This window comes from Brachycentrus maculatus, unplaced genomic scaffold, assembly GCF_059751285.1.
Source record: "Brachycentrus maculatus isolate JH-2025_06_01 unplaced genomic scaffold, ASM5975128v1 h1tg000039l, whole genome shotgun sequence".
NCBI lineage: Eukaryota > Metazoa > Arthropoda > Insecta > Trichoptera > Brachycentridae > Brachycentrus > Brachycentrus maculatus.
The window spans coordinates 619,086-642,095 of record NW_028280793.1 but is presented as its reverse complement, the minus strand read 5'-3'; the positions used below and the strand labels follow the sequence as shown (position 1 = coordinate 642,095).

The window sequence follows — 23,010 nt, the reverse complement described above, 5'->3', positions numbered from 1 at the left end:
ATTTGGATTTTTAATTAATTATATCGATCTACCAATTGACCTGAACAGGTTATCTATCTAAATTATATTGGCTAAAAGACTGAGAGATTGATTATAGTTTGAAATAGAATCTACAAGTATAATATTGTAGATTTTATAGAAAAAACAAATTGTGTATGGCAATATCATGCTAATAGCTAGATTATATATGTTATGTAGGTTAATTGTGTTTCAAATATGATGATATATGATATTATAATAGACACCGAAGGCAGATTAAACAATAATACCATAGGTTAATAAGGATTTGTAGGTTAATTGCGTTAAATATTGATTATACAATGTGATGATATATGATACATATTATAATAGACAACAAAGGCATATAAACAACAATACCATAGTGTTAATAAGGATTTGTAGGTTAATTGTGTTAAATATTGATTATACAATATGATGATATATGATACATATTATAATAGACAACAAAGGCATATAAACAATAATACCACAGTGTTAATAGGGATTTGGATGTTGAAAGGTCATTTAATATATGTTATATGATTATTAGGTATGTATAAATAAAATAAATTAACAAAAAACTTTGGGGAAATACTTGGCTAAGTTGGTTACGGCATGCAACATTTAGACTTACGGTTTCCTTGAATGGTTTGTCATGGAACCAAAGATAATAAAAGATGACACAAGTATTATAGGAATAAGTAATAATTATGTAACTACTCACTAATTATTATTATCAAACACAAAATATTCCATTAATAACTTTGATTTATCGGATTCAACAAATTTTATCATGATATGATGTCATTTAATGAATTGCACTACTAAAATGGTCAATTTTAGTCATTGCTATTTCGCGGTTAAAAGTCTATGGAACGTTGTGTTTAATATAATAAAATTTTGCTTTACCTAATGTCGCACAGACAATTTTACTATGCAGTTTTTCCTAGAAAGAAAAAAAAGTATTAAGAATGGGATATATTAAAGCAAAATAACAATGTTATCTTTTCTCTCTTTCCCTTCAGCTGTAGCGTGTATAAATAATAAGTAGCGTGTAAAGTGTCCTGATGATGAATAGACCAAAACCAATGTACTTTTGATGAGAGGAAAAAAAACAATATTATCCGATGGTAATGTATAATAACAATAAAAATCATATTGATATATTTAAAACTGTTTTGGGTGTATAATATTTTGTCTGCCTCCTTAGTGTAGTGGTATGTTGGAGGCTCGGGGTTCGATTCCCAGAGGGGTAAAAAGAAATTTGTACATGTGATTTCTCACTACAAATACATATTCATTAAATATCACCCTGGACTGCTACCTAAAGCGCAGGACTTGCCTTCATGAAATTAACACTGTTTCAATATGATACAGCGTTCTACGCTCTATCGGGTAGGGTTAATTGCATAATCTGAGTACTTTAATTATTTTATAAAAAGAAATATTACGACGAAACGTAATACATATTTACTACATTGCACATCCAATAACAAACTGATTAAATTAAAAATTTGCAAACAGTTACATGTGTATCTTGTAATGCCCTCCATGTATCTGTGATGAAAATCATGTTCCCAAAAACAATATAAATTTGTTATGTAAGATAATTATCATCAAAGAAGGCGTTATAAAGATATGTAACTCGGTTTCTGTCAATTTGAAATTCAGCCAGTTCAAAATCAAGAGTGCAATATATCGTATCACGGTTAGCCAAACTTTTATCAATGGCAGCAAGTCGTTTAGTCCAAACCAATGGCCTGTCAGTTATCAAGTCAGACCAAGTAATATCTCTCTCGGTATCAATTTATTAATGTGACCAAAAGTTCACGTTTATCTGTGGCACTAGATATAGCAAAAGGGGGTAACGGGAAGAAAGATTGGAAAGGTTGTCAACATTGACTGACCTTTCAATGAGTTTTCGCATTTCCTCGGTGGTCATGCCATCCTTGGGATTGTGCGCTCTTACTGTAAAATTACAACATCACAAAATAGATTTCATTACAATACTATAAAATAAACAACATACACTAAAATTAACAGTTTATTTTCACCTCATCAACTTATCAACGTGTTTAATGGTAATTTTATTGTAATTTAGTGGTAATACCCGCTCTAGCCGTACTCTAGTACCGTACTGAGAATCCATATATCGACTGCAGTTTACTTTGCCAAAACTAATACACTAAAACAGTTTATATATTTTTTTTACTAAATATCACTGCTTAAATATAATACTAATGGCGAAAATATTTAGAATTTAAAAAGTACATATAAATATTTTTTAAATTCTAATTATTTCAAAAATTATTTTTGCTTGTGTTGGAATTGTATTTATACAACAACAGTGCATATATGTTCACAAATTTTTGATTTTGCTCTGGTTAGGAGTTATTTCTATCAAGTTTTTATTTTTTTATTTATTGATATAATGGATAATATATATTTTTTTAAATAAAGAGAAATATTTGTGTTTTTATTATTAAACAAGTATTTCAATTTCCTTCTATTTCCGTGAGCATAAGCGGCTTACTATTAGAAATAGGTATCAAATTGTCGTGTAGTGGATTTGAACCAAGAAACTCTGACTTAAGAGTCCGCGACACTAACCACGGGACCACAACCCGACAGGACCATTTATTTTTATAGATAAAGAAAAATATTGAAGTCTGGGTATTTCCATGGCTTACAACCTGTAATAGGCCGGTTTAATAGATCACTTTGATGGTTGTTAAACTGTTAATAAAAAAACTTCAACCACAGATGTCGCCGAAGAAGTAGCACATTGAAACATAAATATAACTTCAGAATTTTAAATAGTGTGGTTGCCAATCGTGGGTAGAATAGTGAATATTACACATGTTTAAATTGATCGCTCAAACCAACCTACGACAGGTTGTAAGCCCTGTAAACGCCCGTAGTTTCATATTCTTTTTCATCTATATTGAAATGTCAATAATAATAAAATGTTGACATACATAGATAACGTTGATGAATTGGTAAGGTTACTGAAATGTAATATTATATATTTATGAATATTGTTCTCAAAGCAATCATTTTGAGATTTTAGCTACCTTAAGACGTATAATAATTACAGTACACGACAAAAATAGGTTTATTGACGAAATACAAAAAGGTGTAAAGAAGATTTGACCGTTGTTTGTTGGAAAATAGGATTTAATATAAGTTTACATTTTAAGAAATTGTGGTACTTACCAAGTAAAACTTAAATCAAAAATGGATATATATTACTACAAACAGACTTCCATCCATTAATGAAAAAAATTCTGATGATAAAATTCATCAGGATCGCTAGCTAGAAATATATCACAACCTCGGCATTAAAGCTGAGAGCAGTGACTGCGGTCAGCGGTAGTTGTTATATGTACATAGTTGGTTTTCTAAAGATGGCCCCTGTAAGTCTGGCTTTATTATGACTGACCTCATAATTCATATATTTTTCATCCTACTATCAGGCGACACATAAGGACCACGCATGGTTTTTGTGAATGTCACTTACAAAATGCTCAGTTCTATTCTAGTCTCAAAAAAGACACAATTTGAGCATCTTACCTTGAAAATATTTCACAATAAAGCAAGAAAATCTTTCTTGTATGTACTTATCAAAGTATAAAAGAAGGCCAAGAAGCTTATTTTTATTGTGTACTTTTCATGAAAAAATGACACATGACACAAAAATAAAAAAAAATAGCATTTTCACTTTTACAAAAAGCCAACAAAAACAATACAAATCGTTCCTATTAACCAAAAACAAACACTAATAATTTAACATAACTTAGTATGAAAATGTTGCTCTTTAATAATGTAGTTTTAGAAAACACAATAGCAGGCACAGATATGTAAGTGGAAAAAGCCCTAAAAAAGGATTTTTGTTAAGTAAAATAAACACTTACTTAACCTGCGCCTGAGAAATCCATGCATTAGTCACAAACACATATAAAATGCTACTATCATTAAGAAATAATTAATAGTAATATTTCCCAATAGAAATCATAAAAAATATATAATTTTAGAATAAAATATAAAAGCACTCTGATGTTATAATAAAATGTGTGTGTTGAGTATGGTATATATATGAAATAATATATTTCATAAATTAAATAAGCCAGTCATTAATCATATAAAATCGTAAGTAATTATGCAAAAAATAAAATAATTAAAAAAAAAAGTTTTTTTTATTATTTAAGTACAAAGTAAAACATTTGTATTAGTCCACTTTGGAGTTTATAAATGCACATTGTTAAACAGTTTGTATTTTTACCGTTTGAGATATAATATAATGAGAATATCTGCAGTTCTCAAAAATATTTGTATTTACATTAATAAACTCAAAAGTGGCCTTATACAAGTGTTTTATTTTTATATTTAAATCGTTGTTATTCCACAAAAGTAAAATTATTAGCATTTTTAGTTATCATATAAAAAAAATAACTGCCAATTTATACTATCAACTAGACATGGGCGATTGAATTAAAAAACTAAATTAAATAATGACTTCTCTAAAAAAAGTTGTTACTTAATTTGGTTTTTGGATTCAATCACTCGAAGCTAATCAGTGCACAAATTTAGTTGTGTATATCTAGCTCTTAATATATTTGACAATTTGACATCTAAGGTGGATACAAATATAAACAATAGAAAAAAGAAAAAGTAATGAATACTATATTAATAGAGTAACCGAAAAAATAGCAGTTACTTATTGGCAGTTACACCTCTACATTACTGTCTTTAATTTTTAACGTGAATCGAAACATGATTTATTATTATACTGGGTTTTTATTTCTATGACAGCTGTTTTGTCTTGCAAGGACATTATCAAACTGTGCTTAGCAAACGAGATACACACATGAACAACAGCAAAAAGGTTTAGTATAAATATAAACCAATTTTTTGTTATTTTATGTAGCTCTTGTCTCAATGATTTTCTTTAAAAAAATTCTAAAAATGTGATAGATTTGAACTCCTAAGCTTGCGGCGCAATAACCGCGATGGACTGGTAGGATAAATGCCAGAAATGGTCATAAGTGGCAGTGTCCGTATCCCCGGCAGTCTGGTTACCTGAGAGCGCGCGCGGCTGATCGCACTCGGCCTCGGAGATCTCGTTGGAGTCCTTGGAGTCGTTGAAGGAGGAGCCGTTGGGGTCGCCGCCGGGAGTGGGGTGCTGGTTGCGGGGGGGCGGCGGTGGGGGCTCGGGGGAGGCGCTCAGGTTGCGGCCGGATCCGGCTGGAAGGTCAACAATTGATCACCCGGTGACATATTTACAAATAATGGTGATTTGTAATGTAAGGTACAATGCAGGGACCAATGGCGGATTGTTGTCCGAGGTTCCACAGGAAGCCAGCAGGGGGGTCACGATCCTCAGCAATGAGGGAAACGACCGGAGAAGAAATAATGGAAGGTGACACATTTACAAATGAAGACAACATGTGAAGGATTTTCTTTTTTAAAACTGAAAAATTAATTAAAATAATGTTTTTACTACAGTATTTATTTAAAATGAACATGTGTTGTTTACGGGAAACAAGCGTTTTTTACATACTGTTGGTGGAAAGCCGGAGACGCTTATATATATTTGCTTACTTTTGGTACAGCGCGAGAGATGCCAAAAAACATTGTACAGGTCGGAATTGAGCTGTGGTTCCTTGTGATTAGTTGATGGTTGATGAAAAAATTGCCCGACAAAAATGTATTTTTTTATTTATTAAAATACTGTTTATGCTACAATATTTATTTAAAGTTAATAAAATGATGCGGTTTTCCTTCTGAAATATTTAGACATTTAGAGACGCTTGCTCCTGAATAAAAATGGACATGATTTTATCGCAATTTAATTCCTTTTACGCCACACTCTCTGTCTTTGCAAACATTCTTCGCATTCATGCACCTCCTCATACATACCCGCCGATTATTCCGACTTCTGACCTGACCTTTTAAGTATATCTCACTCCTTTTTTGTATATTTGTAAGTATCTTACTCCTTTTTTGACATAATTAATTAAATTGCCAAACATGCATAAAAACAATATTTTTAAGAAAATTAACAGAGTTGAAAACAAATCCTGTGTTCACTACATACTGTTCTTGTTCAATCAAACATTTTCAAACTAAAGAATTCAGCTAATGGTCTCTCGAGAGTACTGTCTTCCACACTCACCGAAGCTAGGTCTGGATCCATAGTGCTCGTAGGGGGTGCCATACTGTCCGGTGTATTGATCATCTTCCGGGGCGCAAGATGCGGGGTCATCGTATTCGGGTCCTCCGGCGCGGCCATATGCGGGGCGAGAGTAACGGTTGCGCTGCAAATATACAATATAATTCAACGTAAATCACAAACACCTATCTGATTATACACAACACACCGACTATCAACTTCATTCACAAACATATCACCCCATTCAGGCTAAAATCACCATTGGACAAATGTGCCGTAATAGCGCTTTATAACTTACAGTAAGAAAAAAAACAAATAAACAGATAATATTTTTGTTTTGGCAACCAGTTTGTGGATGTCATTGTTTGTGTTTTCAAAATATTTTTGGCGCTGTGTCTTATGGTGATTTTGGACTGAACAAAAATGGGGAAGTACAAACACATATTACTAAGTACTACCGACTAAAATTAACATTTGCGCAGCTTCACGGAGTTCCAATCATTTTCACTTAGCAAATTGTTAATTTTAGTTGATGTAGTGTTACAATCCACACAACAACCTAAAGATAATATTGAGAGTTTAAAAGTAAAACTGACTATGTTAAAAACTATGGCGTTTCTGGAATATATTTTACCAGTATCCTTTATCATTATTTGCATTTAATGTACAATAAGAGAGAGAATTCATTAAAGAAAATTAGATCTTATCAAATCTTTACTATCCGATTTTCTCATCACACTTTATTGCATTGGATTAACAGTTTTATCTTTTTCATTACTTACTTGAGGTAATGTAATCATTATAACGCTTCATCTTATAGTCAACTCAAAGATATTCAATTATTACAGCGAAAAAATGAAATTGTTTTTTGACTATCTGGCAATGCAATAGAATTAGTCCATGATAACATGGCGTAATATTCCAAAAAATAATTAGTTATTGTAAGATCCTGTATATGGTTTGGATCTTGCAAATATTTACCTCCATTATCCAGTCTAATGTCAGGCATCCCATCAATAAGTCACGGACAAGTTATTAAGTTAATAATTAAATTAATCGAGAAAAAGTCTCATGACTGTATCCTGACGGGTGACCCCAAAAGTTAACAGAGTGAGTTTTACGTTTAAAGTAACAATTTATAAAACACTTAATAAATACAAACATAAACACACGACATGTCTAATTTGAAAAAGAAATCATAACATCTCTGTCTTCTTTATACTAAATTGGAAAAAGAGAAAGCGGAAAATCTCACGTATTGATCTTCTTCGGCACAGTTAGCGGGATCGTCATATTCAGGAGCGGGGGTATAAATGGAGCTATTACCGCCTTGGGAATTCTTACGAGCATAACGATTGTTCTGTCGCGGCTGGAAAATGAAAAATTAATCAATCCTTGAATCAAACGATACGAACAAACTAAAAAAATATTCTACGCAAAAAAAAGCCATCTAAATATGATTATGATGTAATGTTTCATTATTTTAAAGCAAGCTTACTGAATACAAATGCTAGGCAGCAGAGGCGCCCAGTGACTGAAATTGCTGGCAGTGCATTTCACTTCATAAATAGGTCTGCTTCAAATTTTTACTATAAAATTCTCACGTGACAAACATATAAAATCGTATCCAATTAATCGTTTTGGTTTTTCTAAGAAACACCTTCGAAAATAGTTGTTTTCACTTTACCCTCTTATAGCTCAATCGACGTTCATTGCAATATTTTCTGTTCCACACATTTTTAAATAACCATTTAATTTTGAATTTCCCGAGATAGTCCAGTCACATTGATATGTGTGGGTGCGTTTACTGTCCGTTAGTAGCGCTAACATGACACATTACATTTATTAAATTCCATAATGCATTGCTTACGCATCAGAGATTATGTTGTGCACTTTAAAGTGACTTGTGCCAAGGCACTTCTATGAGATGTATTTTCTTCACTGTTCTAATGCATGATTTATCCCCTTCCAGCGTAGTCTGTCTCCCTCGTGTCACCGTCTCGAGTAATGGAAAGATTCTCAGATAGAGTACAGAATTAGGTGCAAATTAAAATATGCACGGTAACTCATTTGGGCGTGCCCGGAGGTAAAGAAAATAGTTGGCTATAATTTTAGAAGGAACCTTTCTTTATACAAAAAATACTGGATGTCAAAACAGAATCACAGATATTGGTAAATTTAATTGTGTGTCTCAAAGTAGTGTATTGCACATATGCACATACTGAGAAACCGCATGTACTATACAGTATTTCTGTCAACAACATCAGAGATATGATTACTCACCAGTATAAAACTTTTAAAGCATAAATTATATGAACATTAAAATATGAGAAAAAATATAAATCTAAAAAAACAAGTCTAAATATATTTCAGACCCTCCGAGCTTGTTTGTAAGCACACTGCCACCCCTAAATCAGAGATAACACTATTACAAAAGATTTCACAAGTGACAACATCATCACAGGCATCTAGGGGGCGACGCGCTGATCAGCCATCACTAGCTCTAAGAGAAGTATTGACCAGCAGTTCAAGAAATCAGTGTTCCCTGTTAAATACTAAGTCATTTGTCAAATGTATCAAGTGTGTGAATATAATGAATATGAATATTCAAAATTTTTATCATTCACTAACAATAAGTCACGAAAAAGAAATCGCTGGAATTACCTCTGCCAACATGGTGATTGCATCAATGACATGAGAATTGTATAGTTTACTGACCGTCTTCGTAAATTTAACACATAATCTGAGTACTTGTTTCTCCCATAAACCAAAAAAAATTTAAGGCATTTTTCACTCTTAAATCTGAAATATTTGTGTATGTATAAAACTATCATATAAATACTATCAACGCCTTTCATAAGCAAATGCTTTGGATTGAATAGTGAAAATTTCTTTGAAAAAACCTTTAACAAATATTTTTTTCTAATGGTCCAGGGACAAACCAGCATCCAAGAGTTAACATGTCACTTTAGAGCACCAGTGGTCATATTCAAAGACTAAATATTTACCCACCAGTCTACAAAGGGATAAAATGCATATTTTAAAATGTTTCACCTCAATTTGAACACTGGGAATCAGCATGATACTCTTTGACCTCTCATGACGTTTAGAAAATCAATAATTGATAGTCAGATCGGATCCATGTTGTCACAGTACGATTAGGAGGTTGGTGAAGTAATTACCATGCTTTGGGATCCGGAGCGAGAGTGGATGTTATGGGAGTTGTGGTGTGTGGGGCCCATGGTGCCAGCGTGGGGCATTCCGTTACCGTGGGGGAAAGTCTGGAAGTTCAAGCCGGCCTTGGCGGGGTCCATTTCCTCTCGGAAACCAAGCAGATGGAAAGTGGCATACGGGCAGATCTCATCTTCCATACCTGCTGTTATATCACGCACACAGATTAATTAAGAGTTTAAGAGTATGATTTAACAAAATCAAGTTAATATCAGAACAATACCTTGCAACTGAAGGAAAACATAATGTACAAAGTTTCAAAACCGAAGATGTTTCTAGAGTCATGAGAATTTCAAAATGGCCTAAATGACCACTTGATAGGTCTTACAAACTGTATATAATAATATTATGAATTGATGTGGCTTTAAGGTTGGATGGTGTCCATTATACATAGTTATGGTACTATTGCAAAAATAGTCAGCTTAAAGACAAGAACAAAATAAATGATGAGGTGATGATGATTATGAATACAATACATGGAATATACTACATTAAGCCGTGTATTTGAAAGGTAAAGGGTAAAAAATCAAAAATAATATGATAAAAATTGTACTATGCTACAGTATGAAAATCCACTTACTTGTATGAAAATACAATTGTCCAGATGTACGGTTATTTTCAATTGAAAAAGAATACAAAGTTTATACGTTTAGATATGCATATAAAGCTTTGTTAAAAGTTCTCATCAGCTATATAGATAAACATATTTTGAATAACACATTTTTGTTCAGTTAAAAAATGAAAATTCTAGGACACCAAACATTTCCAGATAGCATTAACCTGATCATCATCATCATGCATTCAATATACAGACAATTTCGCGTAATAGAGACACTGGTTGATTGGGACAGTCAAAATTTCAAGAACAGAAACTATAATTTTTAATTTTATGCAGCTTGTAATTTGACCACTTATTTTACATTATAGTTATTTAAAATTCTTCAGTTAATTGGGCCAAATGTGCCAGAGCCAGTTTGTCCCCATTAAGCGGAACCAACTGTATATTTTTTAATTCAAAAGTAAAGTTTTAAACTTTGTAAAATGATAAGCATCACCTGGTCTACAATCACCGGGTCCTTTCCTCATATTCCTTCCGGAGCTGCGGAGATCTTCGTAATGATGCCTTCTCGGATCCCAAGTGGAGTGAGGAGACCTCATAGAGTTACCTAATGCCACAATTATCAGAGCAACCAAAACTAAATAACAGGCAACACAACATCAATAATATGGGAATTACATACCAAAAGGATAATATAACAACATGGCTTCTTTTAGTTTCTATTTTAAATACTTCATATCATAGCTGAATGCTGATATGCAGTACGTCATTTGTCAAGATTGTATGTAGAACTCTGCGGTAGCAAAGGTCGCAAGTTTTGCGATGCCGACTCTTGCAGTCCAAACAAGTAATGAGATCTCACTTGATGATGTCACAAATTATATTTTTCTCTCTTACAATTAAAAAGATAGTATAATTTAAAAGTGCCTCATTTTTTTTCACAGATTTTAACATGAGTAGTAACAATTTGTCTGTAAGTCTGTCTGTCACAAGAAAATTTCACAAGCGTTTTGTGAAAACCGCCTCAAGTGAAATCACATGACATTGACATTACTCACAGCTCATAGGTAACAAATAAACAGATGGACATTTTGAAAATAAAAAAAGCCATGTTGCCACACTTTTGAAATGTAAAAAGAATAGGATAAAATAGTTCTATTTAGCAGAAATAAAGAAAAAAGAAGTTCTTATACTTTGTGTAAAAAAAGGTGAATGAAATCTAATTTTTACATACGGTAAGAAGAATGAAAATAAAAAAATTACAAAAATCTTTCAAAGAATTTTCAACAGATGGGTGTAAAAATATGTACAAATAAACATATATAAATATATGTATATGTAAACATCCCATTTTTGTCATAAAATTGATATAAAATTCTGCATTAATTTTTTTTATAATTATTATAGTATACTACATAAATTTAAATAAAACAGATAACTAAAAACTAAAAAAAATATTTTTAGTTTTTTTTTGGCCTACATATAGCTAAGGGTAACTGTAAGGGCTAACATACATATTGATATAAAAAAAAATACCGAATTAATGGAATAATACTGAATAACTACATGTTAATCTAAAAAAAAGACTACTTTAATAGAATATACAATGTATTTTAAAAACCAAAAAATATTATATCATGCATTTTACCTTATTTGCGATTTCATCCATCAACAATAGTTAGTGGGCTATATATTACTATATATGATTTTTATTAAATTAGAACTACAGTCACAACAAGTATGTATAATGAAAAAATTAACAGAAAAAATAAAAATAGTGTAAAATCAGCTGACTATTTTTACATTTTGAATAAATGTAATCCAGTAGATTTTTATCTAAATCTATAATATATAATGTCACAAACCACAATCCATATGTATAGTGACATTTTAATTTTGTTAGTATAAGCATTATGTTATACAAAATGGTTAGTTTAAAATATATAATATACAATAAAATAATACAATTTTACAATCACTTATCTAAAAGACCACTGATGACAATTTTACAAATGCGTAAAATAAAGTTAATATGTATAACACTCTCCTTATCATTCATGTTTTATTTGTGTAATACTACATCATGAATACCGGTTTCGGAACAACCACTCCATTATCAGGTCAACTGTATGTTGTATTTTGAATGTAAAAAAGATCAGAGCAATATTACTTTAAGATTTTGCCCACAGATGCCATTAGAAGGATATTATCAACCAGATCAAGATAACATGTGACCCAGAATATAAGGAATACAAATGAAGGACCTCTATAAAAATATTTTATTTAAATACTTGAGGTTATAAAAAAAATATGTCTCAAACTTTTGTTCTAAAATTCATAGAAGTGGTAGTTTTTTTAATAACAATGGATTTTTTACGAAAAGAAAACCCTCGTCACAGTAGTAATTTTAATACAATTTGTAAAAGACGCGAAAGTGGAAAAAATATGAACTATAATTTATCTCCTTTTACAATATTTAGTTACTGAAAATGCTTTAAGTATCTACTTATAAATACTATTCAAATTTAGAAGGAAAAAAAAAGTCTAAATTTTTTTTTTCAAACGGTCAAATGTAGGTTTGTCACTTTTTACTCTATGAAAAAGAGATGCATAATGTTTGTGGTTAGTAGTAACTCCACGATTGATTCGATTCTAAAATAACCTAACCTAAAATGAGGATTGGTTAATTGAACAGGACAAGGCAAATTGTTAAGTTAGCAGCTTACTGATGACAGCTCCGCGCTTGATTCTGTCGCAAGTATTGTAGTTGGATCCGGGAACGGGAGGCAGCTTGCGGTTGGGGGGAGCGATGTATCCCAGCTCATCTCGCAGGGACTGGTTCCTCTTGTCCAGAGTTCCCGAAGGGTTCATCATAGATTGGTTGTACACAACATCATCTGAAGGTCATCACATTAGGGTGAGAAAAATAGCTATTAACAGTTATAATGAGTTTATTACAAATGCATTAGAATGACAAATGGCAATATGATAGTATTTTTCTGGTTTTATTAAGCTTCATACAGTTTAATACCTCAAAAGATCCCACAATCAATATTTAAACATCCATGGAGTTCTAGTAAGTATAAATATACCTGTAAAAATAATCATTTTGGAACTTTTTCACAACATTAAATAACTAAAACCATCAGAAAACTAATATATCAATGAAATTACAGAAATATCTATTAACTGTCATATCCACATTAAAATAATGTTTCCTAGAAAAAATTAAACTATGACACCTATTTAAAAATAAAAAAAACTAGATAGTAACGTAAAACTACCTACGTTGAAATAAACGCTATTTGAAAGTAACAATTTTATGAAAAAAATCTAAGATTTCTAAAATGAGAAAGAGTTGAATGGAACCAACAAAACTCTATTTGAAACTATACCACATTAACAGAGAGGTTATTTACAAATAATAAAAAGGTTAGATGTTAATTACATTGAAATAATATTAAACATTTAGAGACAATGGGTTAAATGCAGCAAAACAGTTAGGATGAAGAGAAACGATCACTAAAGAAAAATTATGATGAAAAGAAAACTGAATTGCAATTTCTCTACAAACAACTCGAGTTTATAACGTACAAAATATGTAATTCTGTTATAATAAAATTATGGTGATTTTATAACAATGTAATTTTGTAAGTTATAAAATGGAAAACCACAATTATTTAACGTAATTTGTATTTACCTTAAAATCAGTTTCAACAGTAAAAATATATATACTTATTGCGTAATGCTGAGTGTTTTATCTGACGATGTTGTTTTTGTCATGTTTAAACTTTAAGTTGCGTTATGTACTTTAAAATATTGATTTATTTAGATATATATAATAGGTGTCCGACAGAGATAAAGCATGTATTTTTTTTATATACGAAGAGATGATGGAAGTCTGAGCATCTCATGGTTCTTACAACCTGGCACTGGCTGGCTTAAGTGATTAATTTTTACACTTGTATAACGTTCACTATTCTGTCCATATTGTATTCATTTTCGAAACTTGCATATATGCAGTGTTGACATACCATTTGTATTTTATGTGAAATTTTGACAGATGGTGCTGCCATCTGTTGAGAGCTTTGCAAAGTAATCTATTTATTTCTCAAATTAAACATACAATAAGTTAAAAATTGTTGCCAATTTATTTCCCTAATTTTTGCATGAGCATACTTTTTTTTTGGACAGTAAATAAAATACGACGGAACATAGAAATGTAAATTACTGAATATTTATAGAGTGGAAGTTGAATATGCTAAAAAATAATTCAATAAATTTTATTCCTTAATTTTTTTTATAATAACTAAACTGTCTGATTTTATCTTGGTTTAACTAAAAATCCTTCTTCAAGATAATGTTAAATTTGAGTAACTTTGTAAGTACAATTGATGTATTAAAACAACTAACACATAGAAAAATGAAATTTTAGACACTTAGATTTTAAAATGTTAATGGTTAAACATGAGAATGGGCACTGATTATTCTTAAATTAATATAATAATGATAAAAAAAGCAATGTAAATAAATTTTCTACGTTTTTAATTAAAAAATTTATTATCTAAAATCTATTGTGACACGTGTTTTGATGCATTCAGCACCATTATCGTAGAGAGTTGGATTTGAGTGTCACAGTAGGTTTTAAGAACTAACTAACTAACTAACCATCACGCCGCTTCCCCGCAGGGGTAGGCAGAGAGAATAGAGCGCCACACCACTCTGTCCTTGCAAACATTCTTCGCCTCTTCCACGTTCATGCATCTCCTCATACATACCCGCCGATTGTTACGACTCTTTCGACCACTTTCAAGTATTTGGCATACCTGATCGTGCCATGTTTTTCTCGGTCTTCCTCTGCTTCTTTTCCCGCTAACATTCGCCTCATAAAATTCTTTCCTCACTTATTCGTTCTACATGTCCAAACCATCTCAACACACCTTTCTTAATTTTATCGATAATGCTTTGCATTCCTTCCTTATTTCACTATTCGCACATCTATCATACATCGTTTTGTCGCACATTCTTCTGAGAGATCACATTTCGGTTTTAAGAAAAAGTGGTAATTACCAAGTACATATAATTTAAATTAAAAATGGACGGATATTATTACCACACAGTGAATGGCGGATTAATTTATGAAATTAACCCTTCACTGCATGACTTTTTTTTACATGACTGCATGACAGTTCGTCTTCGAGAGACAAGTGATGTTATTATTTAGGCGTTCATAGCGCGTCTTTTGGCTAAATTATAAACTATATACTTGAGTTATGAATGTATCTAATCAGTAACAACAAATAATGGTTGCTTATATATTTTTAAAGAATGTTTTAACACTAACTTTTGGGTATGTAACAAATTTGATACACTATGCAGTGAAGGGTTAAATTTAGACATTTTGTAAATGACCACCATTACTAACATCACGCAGTTCCACTGCGGGGGCGGGCAGAGAGGGTGGAGTCACACTCATCCGTCCTGGCTTACACTCCTAGCTTTCTTAACATCCATCCATATATTTATAAACAGTCATACACAATCTCAGACTACGAAGACCTGATTGATTATGTTGTAGCAAGTCATTCTTAACCGTCCTCGTTCTGTTCTCCTAATCACATTAGGCAAATATGCTCTCTTAGTCATTCTCTCGTTGTCCATTCACTCCACATGTCATGTATGTATACCAATAATAATAATAATAATGACTGTATATTACGTTGATTTAATTGAACTAAATTATTTCATATTAATTTATAAAAATAATTCATACAGAATAATAAGTGCTCATAAACCTAATGCAAAATTTATTAATTTTATTACTCTTTTTAAAAATAAAAATTTCGGAAAATAGAACTAAAAACTGTTTTTAAAAAAGCCACGGTTATTTGAATTTCTTTTCAATTCCTTATCAAAATATAACAAGTAGTGTTTTTATTTTTCTAACTCTTACGTGGACCCAATGGTGCATAGGAGACTGCGTCCTAACAGTGAACAGTCTTGCGCCATAGGTATCAGTGATATTAAATCAATATTATGGTGGAAAATCACTGCATTTGTTTTCACCCCTGTGGGAATCGAACCCCGCTCCTCCAGCATGGCAGTCAAATAAATTAATCACTGGACTATGGAGGAAGCAGCAAAAATAATAATACATACTTGTTTAAAAATGTATAGTTCTTGATCTTTTATATTAATAAATTTGACAATTTAACGAATGCGGAATAACATAAATTTTGTAACATCCGTTGCATTAATATTTAAATATTTATGTCCAAAATCATTAATGGTGATTATTCATTTTTTTTAAATAAATTTTGCATTAGATTTTTCTCATATAGTAAAATGATGTTATGAGAATATTTATACCATGACTAACCTGTCCGGGAGTATGGCCGCACATGGTCGTTTAAACAAAACATTCCTCAAAGGAGTATAGGCGTACATGAACATCAGCGGTTATAAAAATAAAGCCTGGTGATATTTATTTCTAAAAGGGCACTTGTACTGCCATGTGGATGTATTTAAACATTAAAACCACAGATTTCTGTTTTACCCATGTCATTTTACTCAAAACAAGGTTTGTGTGACGTCATCGTAATGACGCTGTCAAAGAAAACCCATGACATAAAACATTGATAATTTTGTTATAAAACATGTTTCCTGGTGTATTTTTTTATTATTCAAGAAAATGTGTTGCTTTTAGCATTGGCCATGATGAAAAATTCTAAAAAGTTAAAGAAATTTTTTAAAAAAAACTCACTCCTGGACAGGTTTAATAGAAATTAGATTTGAATAAAACATGGATAACAATTAACACACTTCAAACGGGAAAGGTTTTTCTACCCATTCGGTCAATTAATGCATAAGGAGGGGAAGCGTATTTTTACCTTCTGCGCCGGTCTCATTTCAAAGGCAGAAAAGAAGGAATAACATATTTAATGTTTTTGAATGAACATTATGTACCAATCTCTTTAAGTTCTTAACTATATGTATGTAATTATCAAATCCCGTTGCTAGTGGTCCGCAGGCGTAAAAAAACACCCATCCGAAATGTGTTAATTAGAAGAAAAACAATATTTAGTTTGATATTAATATTCTCATGTACGGATGAACACGGTGAATGATGAATAAAGGAAGAAAAAGCTGCAGGCGCCATGCGACAGCATACATACAGTACACGTCCTTCTGACCTCGCAGGCGGTGCGGCTGGTGTCTCCGGGCCAGGGTCACGCAGATCACCACTATCCCCACCACGAGCACCACGATGGTGGCCAGAATGGGCACCAGCACCTCGGGTTCCAGCCACGCCTTGAGCCACACGGGGATCTGCCCCTCCGCGATGCCCGCGATCCCGCCGCCGGGAAGCGGGGAGATAGTCCCTAAACAAGTAAGTAAGCCTCTAACCTTTGCCCGGGTCCCGGCCGCCGCGCACGACGCAGATCACCACTATGGCTATTATGATGACCACCACGGCCGCTACGACGGGCACGATCAGGTTAAGGTTGGAAAGGAGTATCCGTATGGTCTCCTCCGTAGTCAGGGAGGGAGAATCGCGAGCCGGTGCAACCGTACCTGAAATTCATTCACACCGCATTAGCTAAACAACAACAACATTTCAATCTCGAACGGCACCTGAATCCAAATTAAAAATGGATATAAAGGGTCCATGCCGAATGATAATGCTTGCGGTTATCGGAAATGAATTCATTCAGGTACGGTTGCGTGACAAAGATTGGATTATACAACAATCTGATATAAAACTAACTCAACATCGTGTAAATTGAAAAATTATAACTATTTTTCGTTTGGAAATAAGGTGCGTTTAATCGTTATTGTGCACTAACCTCCGGTGACGGTCAAAGTGGCAAATTCGTATTCGGCAACATTGAATCCGGCATTATTGTGTGCGGTGATTCGCAGAAGATACCAAGTGGCTGGCTCCAAATCTAATACGACAAAGTTGCCTCCGGGCTTCACGCTGTTGGAGATTTGGTTCCATTCGGCTGCACCCCTGAAGAGAGCATCATACACATTAATAATAAACACTTTACTATTGGATAATGGAAGTGGGTACATCTGAAATAGATTATATCATTCGGCCATGTCGTATTTGGTTACAAAAATAATTTTCTTTAACTATGATTTTGTAAAGAAATATTGTAAAATGTGGCCTTGGTAAGGGAAAACTAACGGCAACAATATTGTAATATGTTATTTGTTATTATGTATGTTTATCATGAAATAAAGAAACTCTTCCATGTTGAATATGGGCTGATAAAATAAGGAAACTCTTCCATGTTGAATATGGGCTTATGAAATAAAGAAATTCTTCCATATGAAGGATAGGCACATACTTCTTCTTATTTTCAACAACGAAATGGGTCATGGGACATCCTCCATCTTGCCATTGCTTGAGGTGCAGAGTCACACTTCCGCTGGATACTTCCATGAAGTCGGCGGCTCTGGGTACTATGGGCTTGGATCCGCGAGTACGGGCATTGAGGACATCACTCGCCTCACCAGTTCCAATGCTGAAAAGGTACAAGAAACAATATTTATAGATAGATATTTATAAAAACTAATACATATACAATAGGAGTTATCAATCAATAGTTCTAGAAACATAAGTACATGATTTAAAAGTAGCTGCAAAAATTCATTTCTATAAAATCTTGTTTAACACGTTCACTGCGTATAAAATAATGTCATACAGATATACTTAAATTAGCGAATTTTTCAAATCCCATAACTTTGTTCAAAATCAAATTCTACTTTCTATTTAAACATCATAAATAAGAGTATTCCTTTGTGTTTTTAAAACACATAAAACTGCCTACAAATCCTTGTCTTTATTCAACATGACTCCCGTCAACGCGTGGCTGCAATATTTGGACACAGGAGCCAGGTGTTACTACTTAAATTCATTCAATTTAAAATCATTTTGTCAGCAAAATTATATAAAATCATGGTCTTCAACCCCTGCATTGTTGTGTATACAGCATACAATTTTGTCTAGCCTTCCGTCAGTATAATGATGTCGGTAACAACGAAACCCTGGTCACTGATCAAATAAAATAATGGTAGAAAAAACTGTCTAGTATATGTATTGTTGTAATATATAAAACAATACATATATGTATTGTTATATGAATCACTAAAAGATGTACGTATAATAATAGCTAAGTACAAAAATGATATACCTGTTGTATGCAGTAACATACACTTGGTATCTAGATCCACAGTACAGATTTTCCAGTGTGTACGTTGTTGCCTGACTGGATACCTGAAAAATCAGAACAAATGCAGTTAACTTGTTTTGTACTTAGGTAAAATGATCATGAAACATTTGAGTGTGAGTTTGAGCATACCGGAACAGTTTCCCAGTCTCCGAACTCTTGTTTGTAGTGGATAGTGTAGCCGTGAGTAGGAGTGCCATTGACAGGACGAAGTCGGAGAGAGAGGGAAGATACGCTGCTGGAAGCGAGAGCTACGGCCGGAGGGAAGGGCGGAGCTGTAAGACAAACAAATTACCATAAATAAATTTTTATACCATCACTTTATATTGTTATTTCATGATATAAGTCTTAACACATTGTTGTTGGGCGGTTTTTTCATCAACTCTGACTATACAGGACATAGTTATAGGTCGTATACTAATCTCAAGTGACCGCAAACTCAATTCCAATCTGTCCAATGTTTATTGGCATCTCTCGCGCTCTACTAACAGTAGGTAAAAGCGCTTTTAAGCATTTCCCGCAAAAAATGCGTAAGTATCTTAATGCTTTTGAACGAGCATTGTTCCCAGACGGCGTATGTGTTGCTCTAACTCGGGCACAGCTCGCGTGTTTCGACTTGTTCACATTACATAAGATATTAACCTTTTCATAGCCGCAAATAAATTACGCCGCAGTGCTCAACAGGCCGAGTATTTTTTTGAAAAAAAAAAGTTGTCTAAAGATTTTTTTTTTGTTGTTTTTATTAAATTATAATTTACTTACCAAATATTATATCCCGCATCGATTGTTAGAGTTTTATTCTTGAAGTTAAACCAGTTTCAAATTTTCAGGGTTGTCACACTAAGTCGCACACGCAAGTTTTTATTAAATTTAATATTAACACACAACTATTATTTATCAATGGAATATTTTAAAATAATAAGAAAAACACAAAAAAATTGAGCAAAATAAAAACCCCTGGCGTTCAAAACAATCGATTAAAATAATCAATATTTCAAGTGGTTTGAGTGGTAGCCCTAATGACATCTGTCAACTGTCAGCTGAAAGTGATACCGATAAATCACTTAAAAGTATTTAAAAACTTTATAAAATATTTTGTGACAACTTCAACTGATGGCAATGTATGTTCCGTTTTTGACAGATTGTCAATATGAGTTAAAACTGCGGAGTAATACGTCATCAAAAGTACTGACGAGATATCTCGTCTCTGGCCATACGGGCACTCCGCCATTTGCCGAGATATCTCGTCTCTGGCAACCATCGGGTTAAAAACAAGTAAAACTGTATCATGTAATGCTATTATCATACCGTGAACAGTGAGTTTGTGGGTAACAGTATCTGTGCCAAACTGGTTTTCAACAAAGCATGTGTAGTCTCCAGCATCATCCCGCGCGACTCCCGCAATCAGCAGAGATCCTTCGGGCAGTTGACGAACTCGGTCAGATGTTTCCAAGGGTGCACCTTTAACCTAAAATTCAATTGTAATGCTAAAGTATTCAAAGTCAACAAGCAACAAGTTTTCAGTCATCTTTATACAATGTGGATCCTACCTTCCATGTAATGGTGGGTGGAGGAACTCCCACAGCCAAGCACGGGAGCTTTACATCTTCTTTATATGAAGCCGTGAATGAATCGTCGAACGACGCTACCTTAGCGGGAACTACAAGTTATAAAACAATTGTTTCATTAGATCGGTGAAATACTTAAATCATGATAGTAAAGGTTAATCACACAAAACAGATAGATGACCTTTTGTATTTGGGCTCGTAGACACGGTGGGTGAAGGTTGTCCCTCGCCAATGACTGTGGAAGCTGTAACCCAGAAGTCGTAACGGGAGGCCTTCAACTCGGTAGCGGAATAGCTCATTTGCAGTGCGGGTACCTTAAATTATAAAAATATGTGTTATGATTTCTAAAAATGATTCACCATTAACGGTTTTAGTGCTGAGATTTTTTTTCTTATATGTATGCTAAAATTACTGAAGATTTTTTTTGTAAAAATGGCTCTATTAATTAGGTGTGGTTTTAATTACGAATTGAACAATATTTTTCTCAAATATATGCCAAAAACTGCCAAAATACACTGATCTCATTGTCGGTATATCGACAGCCGCGCTTTGGCTTGGCAATGGACAAAGTAAGAGGTGATAGAGGTGACTTATAAAAGTTATACATACTTTGGTGCTGACAGGCTCAGATCCTTGCATTTGTGTGTACACAGTGTAGTGGGTAACAATACCATTAGGTTGGGTGGGGGCTCTCCATGAAACGAGAATAGCATCCAGGCTCATAACAAGGGCTTTCACTGCTGTCGGAGCTTCAGGAACTATAGAAAAATATTGAAAGAATCAGATGCAAATAGTTTATAAAACGAGTAATGCAATATGATATGCGTTGGGATAAATATAAGAACACTTTTTAATAAAGTTTTTAATAATCAACTAATCAAATAGAAGTATAAAAAAATTTAATAAAAACATTATTTCGGGCTCTGTCCTAAAGGGAAATAAAATATTTGTACTAATTCGGAATGAATTTCATCTATGTTTAAATAAAGTGAGCAATATATACTTCGCAAATTTCTCAAGCGATGGCACCACAATTAGCCATACTTCAAAATCTATTGAACTGCTACTTACATGTGAAAGGCATTGCATATATACTAGTTCTAAGACCATTGCATATATACAAGTTCCAAAAAAATGAATGGGCAGAAGTTATCACTTAGGCCAGCCAAATGCCAGGTCGTAAGGCCTGGGATGCTTAGACTTATGTTTTATTCCATATCGCTCACTCCTTTCAAGAACGTCATAAATAAAAAATCGTCAATTTTCAGTTGTGCATGTTTTCGGAATGTCCACAAAAAGTACTATATCTCAGCAGAAGAGGCATATTTTTAACTTAATATTTACCCGCTACAGGGCAGAAAATATTGTTTTTCATTTTGAAGAAAAGGTATTGTTTAATTATTTTTTTTAAATATAGGTACTAAATATTTTTCAAATGGAGAAAAAACCTTCAGGTTTTATCTAAAAAGATCTGTTGCACAGTAAAAAGTTCAATAAGTGGCTTGATATTTATTTTTAATATATCGTGTTATATCTTTATACTTTAAAAACGTTTTCCTGAAAAATCAAGTTTTTTGATTTATGACGTTCTTGAAAGGAGTGAGCGATATAAAAACGATAGATGCTTCATCTCAACTTGAGACACGTATGATAAACATAAGAATCCTACCATCTTGTTCAGTCTGGCAGTGGATGGGAGTGGACCGGACTCCGTCTCCTCCGGATGTAGTAGCCAACACTTCCATGGAATAGTTAGTATATTTCTTGAGGCCGTGCAATATAGTTTCGCTGCTAGAGGTAATTTTTGTATCCTTGGATTTCTCATCTACAAAAGAGAATGCCTATAGTAATGACTCCAAAGTTGCATATTCACAGTTGTTCCGATGTGTCAAGTTTAGCGATACCCACCATACCAGCTGTCACTGGGCCCATAGATAACCTTGTATCCCTTGATGACTCCGTTAGCAGAAGCGAGTGGTGGGCTCACCCAGGAAACTCGGATGGTTTGCGCCGTGAGAGTGGTGCACAGGGCATCGTGCGGAGGGGCGCTCGGTACTCCTTCAGCCGTGTATGCTTTCATTTCCTCGGATATTGGTCCTGGACCCATCTTGTTGAATGACTGGGCGACCACGGAGTACTGAGTGTAGGTCCTGCAATAATTATTTGATGGATAATTATTAAATGAATATTGTGAGGTATAAGTTACGATATATCTAGACAATGGTTCTTGTGAGGTACATG

The 23,010-nt window shown here is 33.3% G+C and overlaps 1 protein-coding gene across 50 annotated transcripts in view; it reads right to left on the bottom strand.

Annotated features, from left to right (window-relative positions):
* Window positions 1-23,010, bottom strand: part of Dscam1 (Down syndrome cell adhesion molecule 1) — a 140,275-nt gene that overhangs the window by 3,979 nt on the left and 113,286 nt on the right. For 36 of the 50 annotated variants that reach the window (XM_088277050.1, XM_088277076.1, XM_088277053.1 and 33 more), the window contains 18 exons: window positions 22,678-22,919; window positions 22,439-22,594; window positions 21,379-21,527; window positions 20,951-21,083; window positions 20,752-20,861; window positions 20,510-20,669; window positions 19,334-19,476; window positions 19,166-19,248; window positions 18,320-18,496; window positions 17,810-17,976; window positions 17,138-17,344; window positions 12,689-12,859; window positions 10,459-10,569; window positions 9,355-9,548; window positions 7,428-7,541; window positions 6,176-6,317; window positions 5,080-5,244; window positions 1,908-1,968 (listed from right to left, as the gene is read on the bottom strand). In XM_088277050.1, coding sequence (XP_088133176.1) covers window positions 1,908-1,968; window positions 5,080-5,244; window positions 6,176-6,317; window positions 7,428-7,541; window positions 9,355-9,548; window positions 10,459-10,569; window positions 12,689-12,859; window positions 17,138-17,344; window positions 17,810-17,976; window positions 18,320-18,496; window positions 19,166-19,248; window positions 19,334-19,476; window positions 20,510-20,669; window positions 20,752-20,861; window positions 20,951-21,083; window positions 21,379-21,527; window positions 22,439-22,594; window positions 22,678-22,919 — 2,685 coding nt within the window. Of the gene's footprint in view, window positions 1-909; window positions 947-1,907; window positions 1,969-5,079; window positions 5,245-6,175; window positions 6,318-7,427; window positions 7,542-9,354; window positions 9,549-10,458; window positions 10,570-12,688; window positions 12,860-17,137; window positions 17,345-17,369; window positions 17,538-17,809; window positions 17,977-18,319; window positions 18,497-19,165; window positions 19,249-19,333; window positions 19,477-20,509; window positions 20,670-20,751; window positions 20,862-20,950; window positions 21,084-21,378; window positions 21,528-22,438; window positions 22,595-22,677; window positions 22,920-23,010 lie in introns of all 50 variants that reach the window. The other 14 variants (XM_088277108.1, XM_088277105.1, XM_088277107.1 and 11 more) reach the window with 9 other exon arrangements.